The 18,335-nt window shown below is 47.1% G+C and overlaps 1 protein-coding gene across 8 annotated transcripts in view; it reads left to right on the plus strand.

Moving 5' to 3' along the window:
• DDC (dopa decarboxylase (aromatic L-amino acid decarboxylase)) overlaps positions 1-18,335 on the plus strand; it is a 114,454-nt gene that overhangs the window by 18,569 nt on the left and 77,550 nt on the right. For 5 of the 8 annotated variants that reach the window (XM_012002095.1, XM_012002096.1, XM_012002094.1 and 2 more), the window contains exons 2-5: positions 3,333-3,561; positions 7,428-7,541; positions 9,510-9,629; positions 18,175-18,309. In XM_012002095.1, the coding sequence (XP_011857485.1) occupies positions 3,361-3,561; positions 7,428-7,541; positions 9,510-9,629; positions 18,175-18,309 (570 nt within the window). In that variant the 5' untranslated portion in view covers positions 3,333-3,360. The remainder of the gene's footprint in view (positions 1-3,332; positions 3,562-7,427; positions 7,542-9,509; positions 9,630-18,174; positions 18,310-18,335) is intronic. The other 3 variants (XM_012002100.1, XM_012002097.1, XM_012002099.1) reach the window with 3 other exon arrangements.

Below are 18,335 nucleotides of genomic sequence, written 5' to 3' on the forward strand. Positions count from 1 at the left end.
ATTTATCAGCTGGGTGTGGTGGCTCATGCCTGGAATCCCAGCACTTTGGGAGGCCGAGGCAGGCAGAGCACTTGAGATCAGGAGTTCAAGACCAGCCTGGCCAACATGGTGAAACTCTGTCTCTACTAAAAACACAAAAAAATTTAGCCGAGCGTGCGCCACCATGCCCTGTTGTCCCAGCTACTCAGGAGGCTGAGGCAGGAGAATCACTTGAACCTGGGAGGCAGAGGTTGCCGTAAGCCAGGATTGTACCACTACATTCTAGCCTGGGTGACACAGCAAGACTCCATCTCAAAAAAAAAAAAAAAAAAGAAAAGAAAAAGAAAAGTATTTGTCAACATGAGAAATGTACTTAGAAATTAGTGAAGAAAAACAGGCTAGCAAAAAGATCTGCAATGTGATACCATTTGAGTTAAAAATTTGAGTCATATTAATTTGAAATACTTCCACTTGAAGTGAAAACCAAGTTTCACTGTATGTGCAAAATTTAAAATAAACAGTCCACCAAACTAAAAACTAATTTCGAAGCCTGCAGGCCCCAAGGAATTGTAAGCTGGATGCTTTAGCATGCAGCTACGATATTTTGCTGGTGAACAGGACACTCCTTTGTCATTGGCTTAAGAAGCACAAAGGTGCAACAGAACTTCAGACAGTCATTGTGGTTTTTCTCATGCTTGTTAGTTCGGCATTCGCTGTTGCTATAATTTAGAGTCTAATCTTATGTCTCAATCACTGCCACTCGAGCACTCACTAGTTGAGAAATGCATCCTTAAACAATAGCTTTAATATGGGGGCTGGATCTAATAAGCCTTGAAATAACATAAAAATTGCTGTAATTGTTTATTTAACAGAGAACATGGAAGTAAAAATGTGAGAGAGAATGTCAATGGAAGGAAAAGCACATTCAAGCAAGTTTACCTTTGTCAAAGGACCTTGACCAAACTTCAGCCAAGCTCCTCTGGCCCAAGAGGGAAGAGCTTAGCCAAGTCTTCCCTTTGGCCTGCTGAGCACACCCGTGATGTCCAATCAAACTCATGTGCTTCCACTTTTGGTATCTAATCCAGAGTTCCTTTTTCCTCTCCATCCTTGATACTTACCCAAGTTCCTCTTAGTAATTTTCTACCCGTGGACCCTCTCACCTGCCCATTGGCTGTAAGTCCCTATGTGGCCCTGTTGTTTTTGGAATTAAGTTCAGTCCCTCCCCTTTTGCAATATTCTATCCCTATTGCAGTAGTGTTGAGTAAAATCTGTCTTGTCACTTTTAACAAGTGACTGGTGAATAATTTTTCTTTACCACCTGTAACCTCACAAAAATTGTCAAAAATCCCAGCATGGACAATGGGGAAAATAGAGAAGTACTCGGAAGCTGTTATTAAAGTCATCACCTTTGCTAATAACAGTGAATTTAGAGTATTCCTAAGCACTTAACTCCCATGGGAAAATTTGTCTTAAATTTGTCCTGGAGCCAGCTTGTAAATTTGAATCCTATTTCTGCAATTATTGGTGATGTGATCTTGGGCACGTCACATTGCCTCTCTGAGCTTCCATTTCCTCATCTACAAAACTTTGGAGTACGAAAAAGATTTGAAAATGCATCCCTTGGCTAACATGCAATTGTCTCTCACAAATAGAAAATATTCTAGAGGCTGGGAGCGGTGGCTTACGCCTATAATCCCAGCACTTTGAGAGGGTGGGCAAATCACCTGAGGTCAGGAGTTCGAGACCAGCTTGGCCAACGTGGTGAAACCCCGTCTCTACTAAAAATACAAAAATCAGCTAGGCGTGGTGGTGGGCGCTCATAATCCCAGCTACTTGGGAGGCTGAGGCAGGAGAATCACTTACACCCAGGAGGTGGAAGTTGCGGTGAGCCAAGATCACCACGCCATTGCACTTCAGCCTGGGCAACAAGAGCAAAACTCCATCTCAAAATAAATAAATAAATAAATAAATAAATAAATAAATAAATAAATAAAATAAAAACAAAATTCTAAAAGGACACGTGCCAGAATTTTGGGTGGTGGGATTCTAGGCTTATCTTTTTCTTCGTGTTGTTCACTGTCCGGTTTTGAAATACAATTCATTCTTATTTACAGATTCCACATATGCAAATTCTCCTACTTGCTATAAAATTCATTTGTATCCCGTAATTTCAATAAATATCAATACTCATGGTGCTTTTGAGACCATTCGGGGACGTACATATGTGTAGCGTGGTGGAGAATGTGCTTGTCCGATGCACATGTTCCCAGCTGAGGTTCAACAAGGAGACGCACTGCCTTCTTGCTTCAGCTCTCATAATGTAATCATGTGTCCTTCTCTCCATCTATTTAGTGCCACATCCTTCACATCTTTATGTTTTTCTTCTTGGTGGTGATTTTGCTGTTTAAAATGACTCCCAAATGTGGTGCAGAAGTGCTGTCTAGCCATCCTATGCACAAGGTGTGCCTTATGGAGAAAATACATGTGTTAGAGAAGCTTCCCCAGACAGGAGTTACAGTGCTGTTGGCTGTGAGGCCAGTGTTAATGAATCAACATATATTAAATAAAGTGTCTTTTAAAAACATAAAAAGTTTATGTATTGATTTGTTGACAAAAAAATATTGAGATCGCTCTTCAGGAAACTGTATTTCCCCTAGAAGAAATGGTTCAGTGTTCACTAATTCAGAGTGCATAGCCATGGCAACTGTTGTAGATAGAATACAGCTACCAGCAATAATGAGAATTGCCTGCCTGTTACTTATGCAAGGAGGGAGGAGAGCATTAGTTTTGAAAAGCAGATGGTGCATAAAGGTGCAGTTCCATCTGTGACAGAATCAAGAGGAGGGAAGAAGACTAACTTTGACGGGGCATACTGCCCCAGGCTCTGAGCTGAGGCTTGTGTACGTTGTGTGACTGTGCCTTCTTGCCCTCCTGAGAGGTCAGCATCACAGTTTTCATTTCCCAGACGAGGAGAGGGGCTCTAAGGGGCAAGCTTGTCTCTTTCAAAGGCAGGTAAGGGGCAGAGGCAGGATTTGGACCAGTGTTTGTCATTAAAGTTGGAGTCGATCATGAAAATAAATGTGTGCTTCTAGTCTATTGAAATAAAGAGACATTGTGTTGTTCCCAGTTGAACAGCTGGGGAAGAGGAGAAGCAACTTTTGCCTCAGTCCCAAATCCAGCGCCATTTCTACCTCGTACAGACATGGAGGGAAAGTGCTCCTTACTTGGAATCCAAGTGGCCTCCAGGGTATGCCGTCACTGCCCAGATGGCCCTGCCCACGGCTTGCTTGGAATCCCCACCTTCCAGTTCAGAAGTTACAAAGATTGCTCAATGAATCATTTTCTTTCTGCAGTTTTCACCTCTGACAGAGCCCAGGCACCATGAACACAAGTGAATTCCGAAGGAGAGGGAAGGAGATGGTGGATTACGTGGCCAACTACATGGAAGGCATCGAGGGACGCCAGGTCTACCCTGACGTGGAGCCTGGGTACCTGCGGCCACTGATCCCTGACTCTGCCCCCCAGGAGCCAGACACATTTGAGGACATCATCAACGACATTGAGAAGATAATCATGCCAGGGGTAAGTGTGTACCCAGGGTCAGAAAACAGGAGGGCTAGCACTCACACAGCACCTACTGGGCTCTGAGCAATTCACATGCGTTGTTTCAAGGAATCCCTATGGCAGTCAGATTGGAGAGAAACTTTTGTCATTTCTATTTTACTACTGAGGAAACTGAGGCTCAGAGAGGCTAGGTGGTCCACCTCAGGTCACACAGCTAGTACATGATGAAGCCAGGATTACAACCCAAATCTGCGAGCTCCAAGGGCAGTGAGGCTCTTTCCCCCAGGTTCCCTGAGACTCAGTCCCTGCCCAGAGACACCTGGTACACAGAGCATGTCCTCATATACATTAGGAAGCGACACCCTGGTGGCTGCTTTCAGATAAGTCAATTGCCCTAAATAAAGCACACTTCCACCATCCTTGGGTTTAGCAATAGGTAACTAGCGTATGTGGAAGAAACGTTTTATTTAGTTTATTTGAGAGTGGGCAGCATGGTACTGCCCACCAAGCCAGTCCTCTTTCTCTGAAGCCGGTAGGCCTGGAGTACACAGAGGGCAGAAATCAACGGGACTGGTCACTGTCTCTGATACTCATTCACAGGGCAGCAGTGCTGGAGCTCAGAGAAACTTCCCTTCAGCTTCATGCTTCCACAGTAGATTTTCTCTGCCAACGAGTTCACCTAAAAGCCTGTTGGTTAAACTGGCTCTGGCCTAGTCAGGGTCTGGGTGGGAGTTGCAGCCTGGCCAGTTTCTAGATCAGGAATGTTTATGAGGGTGGCCAGACCTGCCCTTCCATGCAACAATGTGCAGAGTCCAGGCAGGGAAAATCTCCATGGGCTCCACTGGCTGATCACTGCCACCATCCAGCATGTCTGTGGTTATAAAGCCCATGAGCAACAACATGTGATTTTCATGGAAGAGGGGTCTGGGCCCATCAAGACCCACTCCCTCAATTCAGACAGAATGCCAAGGCCCTGGGAAGGTATAAGGTCAGCCAAGGTTATAGGACACTGATCATGGGACGAGGCTAGGCCTCAGGCCCTGGACCTCAAGGACCAGTTTCTCAGTAGCTGAGCGCCATTCTCACCCCACTGCTCACATTTCTTCTTCCAGGGGATTCTCACTTGGCATTTATGCTTTGAGCAAAGAACAGGATTCAGGTTCTTGCTAGAAATTGTGCAAATACACTAAGCTGTTCAGCATAAAACCCTTCGGGAGAGGTGTGGCTAAATGTCAGGCAGTGGGGAGTACAGGAGACTGGGGGAGGATTTGAAGTCTTTCTGCTTCCTTCTTTGGGGGTATTCACTGTGCAGAGCTGAGTTGGGAAATGCACAGGCGTTGGGCAGGGCCCCTGGGTGGAAGCTGTAGCCTACCAGCTGCTGGCTGTGTGATCGCAGGAAATCAGGTGAGCTCTTGGGCCGTGAGCAGGGCAAGTGCAGGCCCAGCCATCTCAAAAGTTGCTGTGAATATCAGCTGACAGTGAAGCAAAAGAGCACACATCTGTCCCTAATCAAGAATCGCTTCTGTCTTTTTCCAGCCCAGGGGCCACAGGGAGGCGAGAGAGACAAAGGCACATGGGCCCTCCAGGTGCTGAGGGGTGAGTCGGGCAAAGGACTGCTCTTACTCTCCTGGGCCCTGGGCGCTTTGTCTTTGTCAGCTCCTTCCTCCCTAGAAATATGGAAAATTATGCTTTACAAATGCATTGGCATAAAGATGAATATATTAACATAGATTTTTTTCTTTAACCTGAAAGTTCACTTTTTTTTTCCTCCTGATTATAGAAGAAATTTAAGCATTTTTTTCAGCCCCTAACAGTGTTGTAGGCCTGGATCTGCTGTGCTGAAGGCATCACAACCTGTGCAGCTCCTCTCAGCCTCTCAGCCTCATCACCAACCTCCCGCTCCTGAGCCCCCAAGCCTAGACTGTGCTAGCTCCCTCTCTCCACCACTCCCCAAGCCCTGGCAGACCTGGGGTGGCCGTGGTTGTTAAATAAACCTTGCTGAACACTCCTAATTCTTGGTGAGCTCTCTCAGTTGGCTGCCTTCACAATCAGGGGGTCGCTCATGCTACATCTTAGATAACATATTTAACGATGAGTGCTATTGAGAAAGAAATATTTGTGTCTCTTCCCAGATTGTAAGAGATATCTTACAGATATCTTAGCTTGGACTGCTATAACAAAGGACGTAGACTGGGAGGCTTAAACAACATTGATTTCTCACAGTTCTAGAGACAGGAAGTCTGAGATCAAGATATTAGGTTCAGGTGAGGGCTCTCTTCCTGGTTTACAGACAGCCGTCTTCCCAGTGTGTACTCACATAACCAAAGGGTAGCCAGCTCTCTGCCTTTTCTTATGAGGGCACTAATCCCATTGTGGGGGGGCACTAATCTTATTAAGGGGACCCCACCCTCATGCCCTAATCACCTCCCAAAGATGCCGTCTCTTAATGCCGTCACTTTGGGGGTTAGGATTTTGACGCGAATGGTATGCAGATACTCACAATCAGAGCAGAGCAGCCAAGCCCAATAGAGCATATCTTCAGCAGCTGGGATTCTGAGCCAGGCCTGGAGGAAGCACCAGAGCACGTGCTTTCATTTTATCTGAGGGGATGACAGGGCCCAGAGAGGTGCGGTTAGTTGTCTGGAGTAACCCAGCAAATCAGGGTTCCTGCTGGACTTGCAGTCCAGGGGTGCTCCCAACACCATGCTGTTCCCGCAGGTAGGATGGACATGGAGCACTAGCAGGGGACAACGGGGAACAGGGCAATGTCTCTCAGACACCAGTTCGTGATCACAGCCTGAGAGAGGTCTGAATGGCAGTCTCTGTACCTTCTCCCTGCACAGGGGCTGAGGGTTGTCCTGAGGGCTTTAGGACTCTATTCTGTTCCTTCAGGGCAGGTACTGCCTTGGCAGGAACAAATTAAAGATGCAAAGACTAGGCTACACCTGCTCCTTCTCTGTCCTCCCCTGATCGTCCTTCCAGACTCTGCGATGTTTGAGGCTTGCACCTTGTTACCATTGCCAGACCTTCCCAGCCCAGAGAGGCTCCCTGCCTGGGTGTCCACCACAACCCTCGCCTCCTGGATCCCACAACCCCCGTCCCCAAGCATACCACATGGAGCTGTCACTGCCTCTTATGGATCTCCTCCCAGGCCCACATGAGCTTTTCCTCTGTGCCTCACCCAGGGTGTGGCAGATGTTCACCTTATGGGCTGGAGAACTGCGGGATGCCCCTAGCCAGGGCAAATGGCAAGGGACAGTGGCCAGGCTGAGGGACAGCAGAGGCGAGACATCTGCGGGGTGATCAGTCGCTTGGCTGGAGGGGAAGGCCTCGGCTCCTCTAGAAGAGCCGGGGCAGCTGGAAGACCAGATGCATGGTTGTGGCTTGACTGAAGAAACCTTGAAAATCAGGCTCTTGGTTTTTGTTTCTGGTTTTTGTGGAGACTTTATTTTTTAGAGTAGTTTTAGGAAAACTAAGCTTTTGGCACAAAGAGATCAGCCTTGGGGCAGCGCCTTCACTGACGAGAGCACAGGAGCAAGAACTTGAAGCACCGTGTGGTATTTTGAGGCTTCTTTTGTTACAGAAAGTTATAAGGATTTTCCACTTTATTTTGGAGCTAGAACTTTTCCTTCTGAGCTAGCAAATACATTCCAGTATCAAAAAGGGAGCTGGTTTAAAGGGAGTGGGGACAGTAAGGTGATGTGTAAATGCTCCTAAATAATGGAGGAAGGTACTGGGATGGCTGACATTTGGGGAACCGCACTCACCTAACTCTGGGTCTGGCTGCATCTGGCAGCTGGGGGCCACTGAGGTACCTGGGTTCTCTGCTCTCTTGAGGCCTGGCTTTCCTCGCTTCTGAGCAGATGCTCCATCCTCCCATGCAGGTGACGCACTGGCACAGCCCCTACTTCTTCGCCTACTTCCCCACGGCCAGTTCATACCCGGCCATGCTTGCGGACATGCTGTGCGGGGCCATTGGCTGCATCGGCTTCTCCTGGGTGAGTGTCAGGATGCACCTGGGGAAGGAGTCCTGGCTATGGTGGGATCCCGGGGTGGGGACACGGTACCTTTGCACATAGGACCTGAGCAGATGGCAGTGCCGTCTGTGGGCAGACAGGCCACTGTTGCAGGGAGGAGAAAGGATTCAGCCCAGAGAGGGTGCCTCTGAGGGAGTAGTGATTCAGAACAGAGAAAGTCTCAACAACTCAAAGCCCATTCTGCACAGGCTGTGTTGGAAGCACTTGGTATGAACTAACATCACGGTCTGGGTCCCAGAGTTTCTGCAGCTCCAGCCTGGGAATCTGCATTTCCCCAAGCAGCTCAGAGAATTTCTATATCCTCCAAAGCTTGAAAATCACTGCTGACCCGGTCTCATTCCATCTGTTCTCTGCCCGGGCTGCTGCCCAGGGAGAGGCTCCAACCAGCCCATCAGATGTGTCCAGAGACTTGGAGCAGGGGGACTCTGGAAAAGAGCCTAGCTCCTGCCTGCACACCACCAGTCCCGCCCTATCTGGAGGTCAAATGCCTAAAAAAGTCCCTGTTCAGAAGAACGGCAGGCAGGGCTGGCTCTACCCATGGCTGGCTGCTCCAGGCACAGATTACAGGAAAGATGCCTTCCTCCCAAATGCAGAGAGCTTGGAGGTAGAGCTGCCTGCTGATGGCCAGTGTCTGAGAGCTGCTGCACCCTGCGGAGTTCCTCAAAAGCCAGGGGCTGTCCTTGGCCTTCGGGGTACAGAGTGCTCATCTTGTCTGTGTCTTGGAGTCAGGTGGACTTCTGGGTATCGGTCTATGTGGCATGCTGTGATGTGTAAAGGAGCTGTCAATCAGGAATTTGCAGCACTGTGCCACAGGGCCCAGCTGTGCCACCTCTGCTTCACCAGCCTGGCGCTTGCTCTTCTTTGGGCTGGGGCACTGGAAGTTGCCAGGTGAACAGGCATCATGGGCCCCACAGGCAGGGCTGAAGAGCCCATCTGTGGGCTCTTCAGTGTCTGTGCCAGTGTCTGTGCTGCTCCTCTGCCAGTCACCAGGGCCTCCCTCTCTGCTGGGCAGGGCTGGCCTGGGCCAGCCAGTGTGGCCTGGGCTGAGCACACCCTCTCCTAAAGAGCATTTTCTATCACTGGATACTGTAGCAGATTTCATTTAGCTGTGCTGGTCCAAATCCATTCTGTCCCTGCAGAGATACTTGTCATCCATCTCTATCTGCTCGTTCTGGGACAGTCTGATTGCCCTCAGGCCTTGAAGGGGGTGCCTCGCTGTCTGTCAGGCTGCGTTGCCTGATACCTGGTCCCTAGCAGAAAGCATAGGCTCCTGGTAGAGCTGGGCTTGGCCAGGCTCAGGTAGAACCCAGCAGGATGGGGCTGACCAGAAGGGAGAATGCACTCTTCTAACTTAGATCTTACTGGTGACGTATCAGGATGCTGCTGTGCACATCTAGGCATGAGAGCACCTTGCACCCCTTATGTTGGAGACCTTTATGAAAGTGGAGGCTCAATCCGCCTTTGGATGGGGTCCAAGACCAGCTTGTTCAGAGAGAGAGGAGAGTTCACAGAGAAAAGTCACTGGGAGTTTAAAAGACAAGATCAATGGCTTCTCGGGATGCCCAGAGGGTGACAGCTGCCCGGCGCCCACTTCCTCGTTCCCTTCACTTGTGACTATGGAGGAGAGTCCACCTGTGGGCTTTCTGGACCCTTCTGTAAATGAACAAATGAATATACTAGCAAGCCCGCAGTGCCCATGCAGTGAGGCTCAGTGGAGTAAGGTTCACTATGGTGGCCCGTGTGTTCCTTCCCAATCACTCTCCTTGCATGAGTCTAGGTCAAACAGGCTTCAGGCCTTTGAATCACATCTGAGATAGGGTGACATTAATCTGGGCTTTAGTGGAAGGCTAAATCCCCCCTTGTTACTGCTGCTCCCCAAATTCTGCAATGCTTGGCCCTTGGTTAATCCCTTTCCTCCCCCAACCACAGGCAGCAAGCCCAGCATGCACAGAGCTGGAAACTGTGATGATGGACTGGCTTGGGAAGATGCTGGAGCTGCCAAAGGCATTTTTGACTGAAAATGCCGGAGAAGGGGGAGGAGTGATCCAGGTAAGGTGAGAGCTGGGAGGGCCACTTTTGGGATGCATGGGCTCTGCACAGGACCATAGCTGCAGGTGGGGAAAGAGGCGCTCATGCTTCTTGTTAGGTCCTCAAATTTCCCCTGGAGAATAAACAAAACCGAGCTCTTAGGAAATCACTGGTCTTGGGATTGGCAGGATTTGGATTAGGATCCCAGTGCTGTCTTTCACTCACTTCCCCAGGGCAGGGCACTCAGTTCTCAGGCCTAAAGCTATGGTAGATAGCACAGCAGCTATTTAACAGCAGATGCATGGAAATAACAACTACAGCGACTACCATTTGTGTGGGGCTCCCCATCGCCGGCCACAGTGCCTAAGCATTTTCCAGGCATTAACTCATTTAATTCTCATAACAACACTATGAATTTAAAAACCTCCCTTTACAAGTGAAGAAACATTTTAATAGCCCATTTTACAGGGGAGGAAACTGGGACCCAGAACATTAGGTAGCTTGCCCCATGGCTCCCAGCTGGTAAGTTAGAGACCCTGTATCTGTGTGGCTCAGAGCCTGTGATCTTCCTTGGAGGACAGCACAGGTGGCAGCTGTGACCAGGCTTCGGAGGCTATAAATGCTACTTGTCTTTGAACCAATCATTTACTTAAAGATGCTGCTGCTTCTATGCAGCAACTTAATTCATTCTCTTCCTGTAACATGTGTCTGTTGACAGTGACTGTGTGTCAGAGCTTACACCAGGAAACAAGATAGACAAAAGACAATCATGATGGAATTTCTATTCCACTGGGGTTGCAGGACAAATGGCACTGGGATTACTTGGACTTGATGCATTTAAAAAAAAAAAAAAAAGAAAAAGAAAAAAAAAACCTCCTAGCATGAACTATGTTGAACCCAGTACTCTCCCTTAATCATTTTTCTCATGTCAAGTAGATGATAGTCTCATTAGGAAAGCATTGTTAACTTTGGGAAAAAGGGGCTTCCTTTTCAGATATTGTCTTCCACAAGGCTTTGAGAATTGGTGAAGGCCCATTCAGTGGGTGAGAACAGTGAGGCACATAGTGGAGAACACCTTTGTGCAAAGCACAAGGCCAGTGTGGCCATGCGAAACTAGCAAGCAAGTCTCCCCACTTCCAGTCCTGAGAATGTGCAACAAGACTGATAATTTTATGTATTTGTTTCTATTGATGTTGTGACAACTTTTAGTGGCTCAAAACAGGACAAACTGAGTATCTTACAGTCCTGTATGTCAGAAGTCTGACTTGGGTCTTACTGGGCTAAAACCAAAGTTGACACCTTGGAGGCTTCAGGGGCGAATCTGTTTCCTTGCCTCTTCTGACTTCTACAGGCTTCCAAAATTCCTTGGCTCACAGCCCCATTTCTGTCTTCAAAGCCAGCTGTGTCCCATCTTTCTGACCTTTCTTTTGTAAACCCCAAATATCTGAGATGGGTCTCAATCAACTTAGAGAGTTTATTTTGCCAAAGTGAAGGATGCGTGCCCATGACACAGCCTCAAGAAATCCTGACGACATGTGCCCAAGGTGGTTGGGCACAGCTTGGTTTTATACATTTGAGGGGCACATGAGATGTAAGATGTACATTGGTTTGGTCTAGAAAGGTGGGACAATTCGAAGCATGAAGGGGGCTTTCGTGTCATAGGTAGATAAGAGACGATCAGTTGAATTCTTTTGAGTTTCTGATTAGCCTTTCCAAAGGAGGCAATCAGATGTGCAGCTATCTCAGTGGGCAGAGGGGTGACTTTGAGTTCTGTCTGTCCTTCATCCAAGAGGAAATTCCTTGTGAGGGAGGCAGGTAGCTTTTTATCTTAGTAGCTATCTCTTTTAGGAATAGAATGGGAGGCAGGTTTGGCCTAAGCAGTTCCCAGCTTGACTTTCCCCTTTGGCTTAGTGATTTGGGGATCCGAAGATTTATTTTCCTTTCACACTTTCATGGTCGCATCTCCTTCTAACCACATATAAGATAAGAAAGTGGGTCTCCACTTTTAAGGACACATGTGATTGGATTGGGTCCACCCAGACAATCTGAGATAATTTCTCAAGTCAAGGTTCTTAATCACATCAGAAAAGTCACCTTTTCCTTGGAAGATAAACAGTCACAAATTCTGGGGACCAAGACCTGGAATCTCTGGGAATGAGGATGCATTAATCTGCCTACCACATCCAGTGTGCTTCAGAGTCATGGAGGGAACTTGCTTATAATGCCTATTTCTAGACTCTGGGCCAAAAAATATGAACGCTAATTCATCTGGATGACACTGAGATCCCTGAACAGGCCACATGCCGAGACTGATGACTGCCTTCTCCGTGACCCACAGACCCTGTGGCCAGGCTCAGAGCCATCCCTCCATGTGCTCCTCCTTCGCATTCTTTGGTTATCTCACTTTCCATCAGACATAAGTGATATTAAATGGGAAGCTGATGAAAATGAAATGTCAGGCACAGTGGCTTACGTTGTAATGCCAGCACTTTGGGAGGCCAAGGCAGGCAGATCATTTGAGGTCAGGAGTCTGAGACCAGCCTGGCCAACATGATGAAACCTTGTCTCTACTAAAAATATAAAAATTATCCGGGCATGGTGGCGGGCACCTGTAATCCCAGCTACTTGGGAGGAGAATTGCTTGAACCTGGGAGGCAGAGGTTGCAGTGAGCCAAGACCTCACCATTGTACTCCAGCCTGGGTGACAAGAGGGAAACTCCATCTCAAAAAAAAAAAAAAGAAAAGAAAAGAAAAAAAAAAGAAAAAACGTCAGCTATGTTGTAAGCAAAGTTTCAATACGTTGCTGTGAACTATACCATTCTACGTAGCAGCAACAACGACTCAGCAATGATTCAACAAATGCAACACGCTTCAGGCCCAGCACAATTTTCTTCTTGTCAGTGGATATGCAGCTGAAGAAGCCTCCTTGGCCAAGATCACAGCAAAGATAGGCTGTCACAGGTGCCCTTCCAGCGAGGGGAGGGAGCTACTGCACGTGGCCCTCAGCCGATGCTCTGTCAGCTGCACTTTGCCTTGGTGAGGGCCAGATGGCTTTCTAGCCTCTGGAACATCAGTCCTGATTCTCCAGGGGACAGAGGGCAGCAGCAGTCAAGGACCCAGTGGGACAGCCACGCGAGAGGGCGTGGTTTTGATTCCAGGCAAAGGCATGCATAGTCTAACCCTTTACAGGAGGCCTGGATGTTGGTGGCCGACTTACTTTTTCTTTTAGTTTTATACATGGGCCAAGACCTACTTTTCCATTTCTTTTCCATTTGTTCCCCTCATTTTTTTCTTTGTTTTGTTTTGTTTTGTTTTTAGACAAAGTCTCATTCTCGTCACCCAGGCTGAAGTGCAGTGGCACCATCTCGGCTCACTGCAACTTCTGTCTCCTGGTTCAAGCGATTCTCCTGCCTCAGCCTCCCAAGAAGCTGGGATTACAGGTGCCCACCACCATGCCTGGATAATTTTTGTATTTGTAGTAGAGATGGGGTTTTGCCATTTTGCCAGGCTGGTCTCAAACTCCTGACCTCAGGTGATCCACCCACCTCGGCCTCCCAAAGTGCTAGGATTACAGGCGTGAGCTATAGGAGATCAGTCAGAGTGGTGGGAGAAACTATAAGGAAAAGGAGCAGGCCTTCTGAAAGGTCAGAAGTTTCGGCAAAGCTCCAGGGGAGAATAGCTGAAGCAGCTGTTCTATAGCCCTGAGGCAGAGGGCAAGGAGTAGGTACAAGGGCGTGTAGAGGAATTTATCTTGGTCAAGCTTGTTTGTTAGAAGTTGTCCAGGAACTGACCTTGGAACATCCTTACACATGACACTCTCTGAAAAGGGAACAATAAATGTTAATTATCTACAGGTTGTTATTGCTCCAGGTTTTCAGAATTGTGCTTGCACTCAATAAAAGCAAGCTTCTCCAGCTTCTCAGGGGTGCTCTCTGGCTACTAGAGCCAGGCAGTCACCTAGCTGCTCTTACACCGCATACCTGTGTCTGAGCACTCATTTCATCTATTGGCCAGGGTCTGCAGGACAGACCCAGCAGTAAGCCACTGCACCCAGTCTGTTCCCCTCATTTTGACCCTCCCCAGCATTTGGTGAGCCCTGCTGATCCTTGCAAGACTCAGCTTTACACAGTGCAGATATTTTTCTTCTACTGTATGTTATTGTGGGCTACGTCACTCTTTTTCAGGGGCTTCAATTTTCCACAGATTGGGTACCTCTTCCATGATTTCTCTCTTTCTTTTGATATTTCCCTTTTTTGTCATCTTCTATATTTTTGGGAAGCTTTTCATGGTTTTCTCCACATGATTATGTGATTATGGACCTGGTGCAGTGGCTCACACCTGTAATCCCAGCACTTTGGGAAGCCGAGGCAGGTGGATCATTTGAGGTCAGCAGTTTAAGACCAGCCTGGCCAACATGGTGAAACCACATCTCTACTAAAACTACAAAAATTAGCCGAGCGTGGTGGCATGTGCCTGTAATTCTAGCTACTTGGGAGGCTGAGGCAGGAGAATCATTTGAACCCGGGAGGCCGAGATTGAGGTAGCTGAGATCGCGCCACTGCACTCCAGTCTGGGTGACAGAGTGAGACCCTGTCTCAAAAGAAAAAAACAAAAAAAAGATTGTCTCCTTTCCACCTTGACACTGGACATTCATGGTAAAAACGAAAAGACACGGGAGCTTTCTTGTCATATTCCTTGTGTTATTTCAGTATCTACATGTGGATATATGTACACAAACAAAATTGAAATGATACAACACGTATGGATTTTCCGCATGGTGCTTTCCTTATCAGTTTATTGTGGGCATTTCCCACTATTTAAATATTCTTTGAAGGAAGTATTACTCTATGATTTTCTATGATGCGTCACAATCTATATAAATAATACCTAAAATATTTGTGTTGCATCAAATTTTTCATTCTTATAAAAAGTTTTGAAGGACGCCCTTTAGGATGAAAGTGCAACAATCTTCCAAGATGATCGGCTCCCTCCTGGGGCTCTCCTGGCTGCGTTCGTTGTTTAACATTCACACTCCCCACTAAATCAAAATGGAACAAAACAAAAATTGAAGCATTTCTAGGTCATCGTATTTTATAACAAAAACAGTTTCATATTCAACTTTTTTTCGGCAGCCCAAAGTGATTTCTCTAATTATATACCCCTCAAAAAAATCTTATCAATCCCCCATAATATAAGGTGTGTCTATTATAATAATAGCTACTTTTCATTGAATAGCAATTATGAGCTTGGCTATGTTTCAGCCTGTGTCTTGTGCTTTGTGTTATTGTCTTCATCCTCAAAATATTTTTGAAGATTGATTGCATTATGGACAATCTTTTTCATGGATGATGATATTGAGGCCCAGAAAGTTAGTAGAACATGCATAGCAGCAAAAGCGAATTAAAACAAAGGCTAGCAGGAAAGACAACCAGAGTTATGACTGTTCATCCCTGACCATAGGCTTGGGTTGGTGTCCAGAGATGTGCATGCTACTATGGGCTGCATTTTCATTTCATTAAAGACAATCTCGTTTTTGAGAGACCATACAAGTTCTTAGCATTTGGGTAGGAATATTCCTGGTATTTCTCAGCCCCCGCTTTAACATAATCTTCCTGTGAGCCCAATCCACTCAGTTTTTTTCTGGATGAAAGCAAGAAATAGAATCTGTGTTTGCCACCGGAAGCTCACCCTTCCCAGCAGACAAGGCTGATTGTCTGTAATTGGTGAGGCCCCAAAGAGCACAGGAGCCTGGTGACAGCCTGTGAGCCAGCCTGCGTTATCGATCCCCTCAGAGCTGTAATCACAGCTGTGGGCGTCAGCGCAGTGATGGGTGTCTGAGTCAAATGATAAACTGTCGTTCTGAGGCTGGACAAATGTGGGCTGCGAAAATGGTCTCTTAATTGGGTTTGAATGCTCTTGTGGAAGAAAAGCCAATTTTTTGCTTTGAAAAAACCAGAAGACGAAAGGACATTTCTGCTCACGGCATCAGCAGCCGGAAGCGTCAGACCTCACCAGCATCCCCTCCCGCCTCTCGAGCAGGCTTGCCATGGCAACCTTTGTCTGCTGCTATCGCACAGAGCCATCATTCCTGCTCTGTACCACACGTCACCCTCCCTGTGCTGCTCTCTGCGAAGATCTGCTGCCAGCAAAGCACAGAGAGCTCCACCCGACATCATGCTTGAGGCCACCAGGCCACCCTGGTGGCATCAGGGTGGTGTGGTTCTAGATATGCTACTGACAATTTGCTCCTTCAGGCTTTTAAAAAATCGTTTTGTTGACTTAAGAAGGTGAATTTTCTCTTAGGACATGAACTAAGCTCCCCCATTCCCCCCCTCAAAAAAGCCATAATGAGTTGTCATGGTGATTCAGGTGATTCATGGTGACTCATTTCATTAGAATGTTCAGAGAATGAACACCTGTGTTCCAAGGCTTCAAGCAGAGGGTTGAATTTAGCCGGGGAAGTGGCAGTCACGCCTGCTTGTCAAGCATGAGAACAGGGAACCGTGCCTTCCACTAGGCTTTTCATGTTACATTTCCAATGAGAATGGGTGGGACATGACAAACAAAATGTGTGTGGGGGCAGATAGGGGAACGGGAGGAAATCAGGGAGAGGAATGATGGGGTGCATGGGAGAAGTGTAAGTAAGGTACAGTGCCTGCTCTCAGGGAGCCTGGGTTTCCTGGGATGGCTGATTTAGCTTTGCCAGCCAATATTGTTTTCCCCACTTCTCTCCCCTCTGGCCAAGTTTGGTAAACCTGGCCTAAAACAATGTCTAAAATCACTGCTCATGAAAATATAGCCTGAAGGAAATAAAGTACCCATTTTAGATGCTGAATTAAGAGAAGCATATATCTGTATATTTGAACCCATCCATTAGTGCTACAGAAACATGAATAAATGTATTTATCTTTCAGTATTACTGTCTCTCCAAAGGATGTGGGTTGACTCAAAAGAATAAGTAAAAGTAGTGTCATGGCAAAATCAAAATGAGAAATCAGGGTCAATGAAGACAGCATCAAATGATAAGAAGAGAGGTTAGCATTTCTACTTAACTATTTTATTATATATTTCTCTGTAAAAACCTATCATGTTATAAACTTTTTCAGAGTCAATAAGAATCTACCTTCTTTTATTTGCCCTTTCTTATGTCCTTTCATACTGGTCGGTAGATGGGTTTCTTCTAGGACTTACTTAAGAGGGAAGGTGCTCGCCGTCCCTACCTTTCTAGGCCCATGGCACCCTAGAAAGGGCAGGCGTGGGCTCACTCCTAACCGTGCCCTACCTAGCTGCTGATTTGGGGCAAGTTATTGAACCTCTCTGCGCATCTGTTTCCCCACCTAAAGATGTTAAAACACAAACATGGGATTATTTTACAACTTAAATTGGATAACATAGCCGGCACTGAATCCATTAGTTTGCCAGGGCTGCCGTAACAAAATACCACAGACTGGGTAGATTGAAGAATAATTTCTTTTCTCACAGTCCTGAAGGCTGCAAGTCCAAAATCAAAGTGTCCACAGGGTTGGTTCTCCTCGGGCGTCTCTCCTGGGCTTGCAGATGGCCACCTTCTCCCTGTGTCCTCACATGGTCTTCCCTCTGTGCACACACATCTCTGGGGGCCAAATTTCCCCTTCTTTTTATTTATTTATTTTTTTTAGACTGGGTCTCACTCTGTCACCCAGGCTGGAGTGCAGTGTTGCAATTGTGGCTCACTGTAACCTCCTCCTTCCAGGCTCGTCATCCTCCCACCTCAGCCTCTTGAGTAGCTGGGACTACCGGGCACGCCACCATGCGTGGCTAATTTTTGTATTTTTATAGAGACGGGGTTTCGGTATGTTGCCCAGACTGGTCTCGAACTCCTGGGCTCAAGTGATCTACCCTCCTCTGCCTCCAAAGTGCTGGGATTATAGGCAGGTTTCCTCTTGTTATCAGGGACATGTCAGATTGGATTAGAGCCCAGTCATGAGACCTCATTTTCTTTTAATTACCTCTCTAAAGAGTCTATCTCCAAATATGGTCACATCGGAGGTCCTGGGGGTTAGGGCTTCAACACATGAATTTGGGGGGACACAATTCAGCCTGTGTCTTTAGGGATCAAAAGAAACCCTTCAAGCCATCTCTTAGTCTCAAGGAAAATGCACCCCCATTTTATAAACAAATGCAAATCGCTCTGTCCAAGTGAATATGAATGCAGAGTGGGGCTTGCATGCTGGTGCCCTGGGCCATTCTCCTCCGATGGAGACAGGAGCAGTCCTCCTGGGCTGGGCTGGGATCAGTCCATGAGGAGAAGCTCTCACAATACCTGGCGCAGGAAAGTGGTCAAAATGTTATCTGCTGCTGTTACACAAAATAGACCCACCAATGGCAAACTCATACTAAGAGATGAAGTGGTGGTCTCAGGTGTCAAAAATATTAGTTTTCTCCTAAGCAAAGGAGAGTGAATTTTGCCATTTCAGATTCATATTTTAAGAAAGCTATGAACACAAAACAATATGTCTTCCAATAATGTAGGTACCAATGCCTTCGCTATGTTTTGGATTTCATTTGGACCTTCCCTTGAATTTAGGGAAGTGCCAGCGAAGCCACCCTGGTGGCCCTGCTGGCCGCTCGGACCAAAGCGATCCATCGGCTGCAAGCAGCGTCCCCAGAGCTCACACAGGCCGCTATCATGGAGAAGCTGGTGGCTTACTCATCGGATCAGGTGAGTGTATTGAGCAGGTATCAGCC

The sequence above is a fragment of the Mandrillus leucophaeus genome, unplaced genomic scaffold (assembly GCF_000951045.1).
Source record: "Mandrillus leucophaeus isolate KB7577 unplaced genomic scaffold, Mleu.le_1.0 Scaffold678, whole genome shotgun sequence".
NCBI lineage: Eukaryota > Metazoa > Chordata > Mammalia > Primates > Cercopithecidae > Mandrillus > Mandrillus leucophaeus.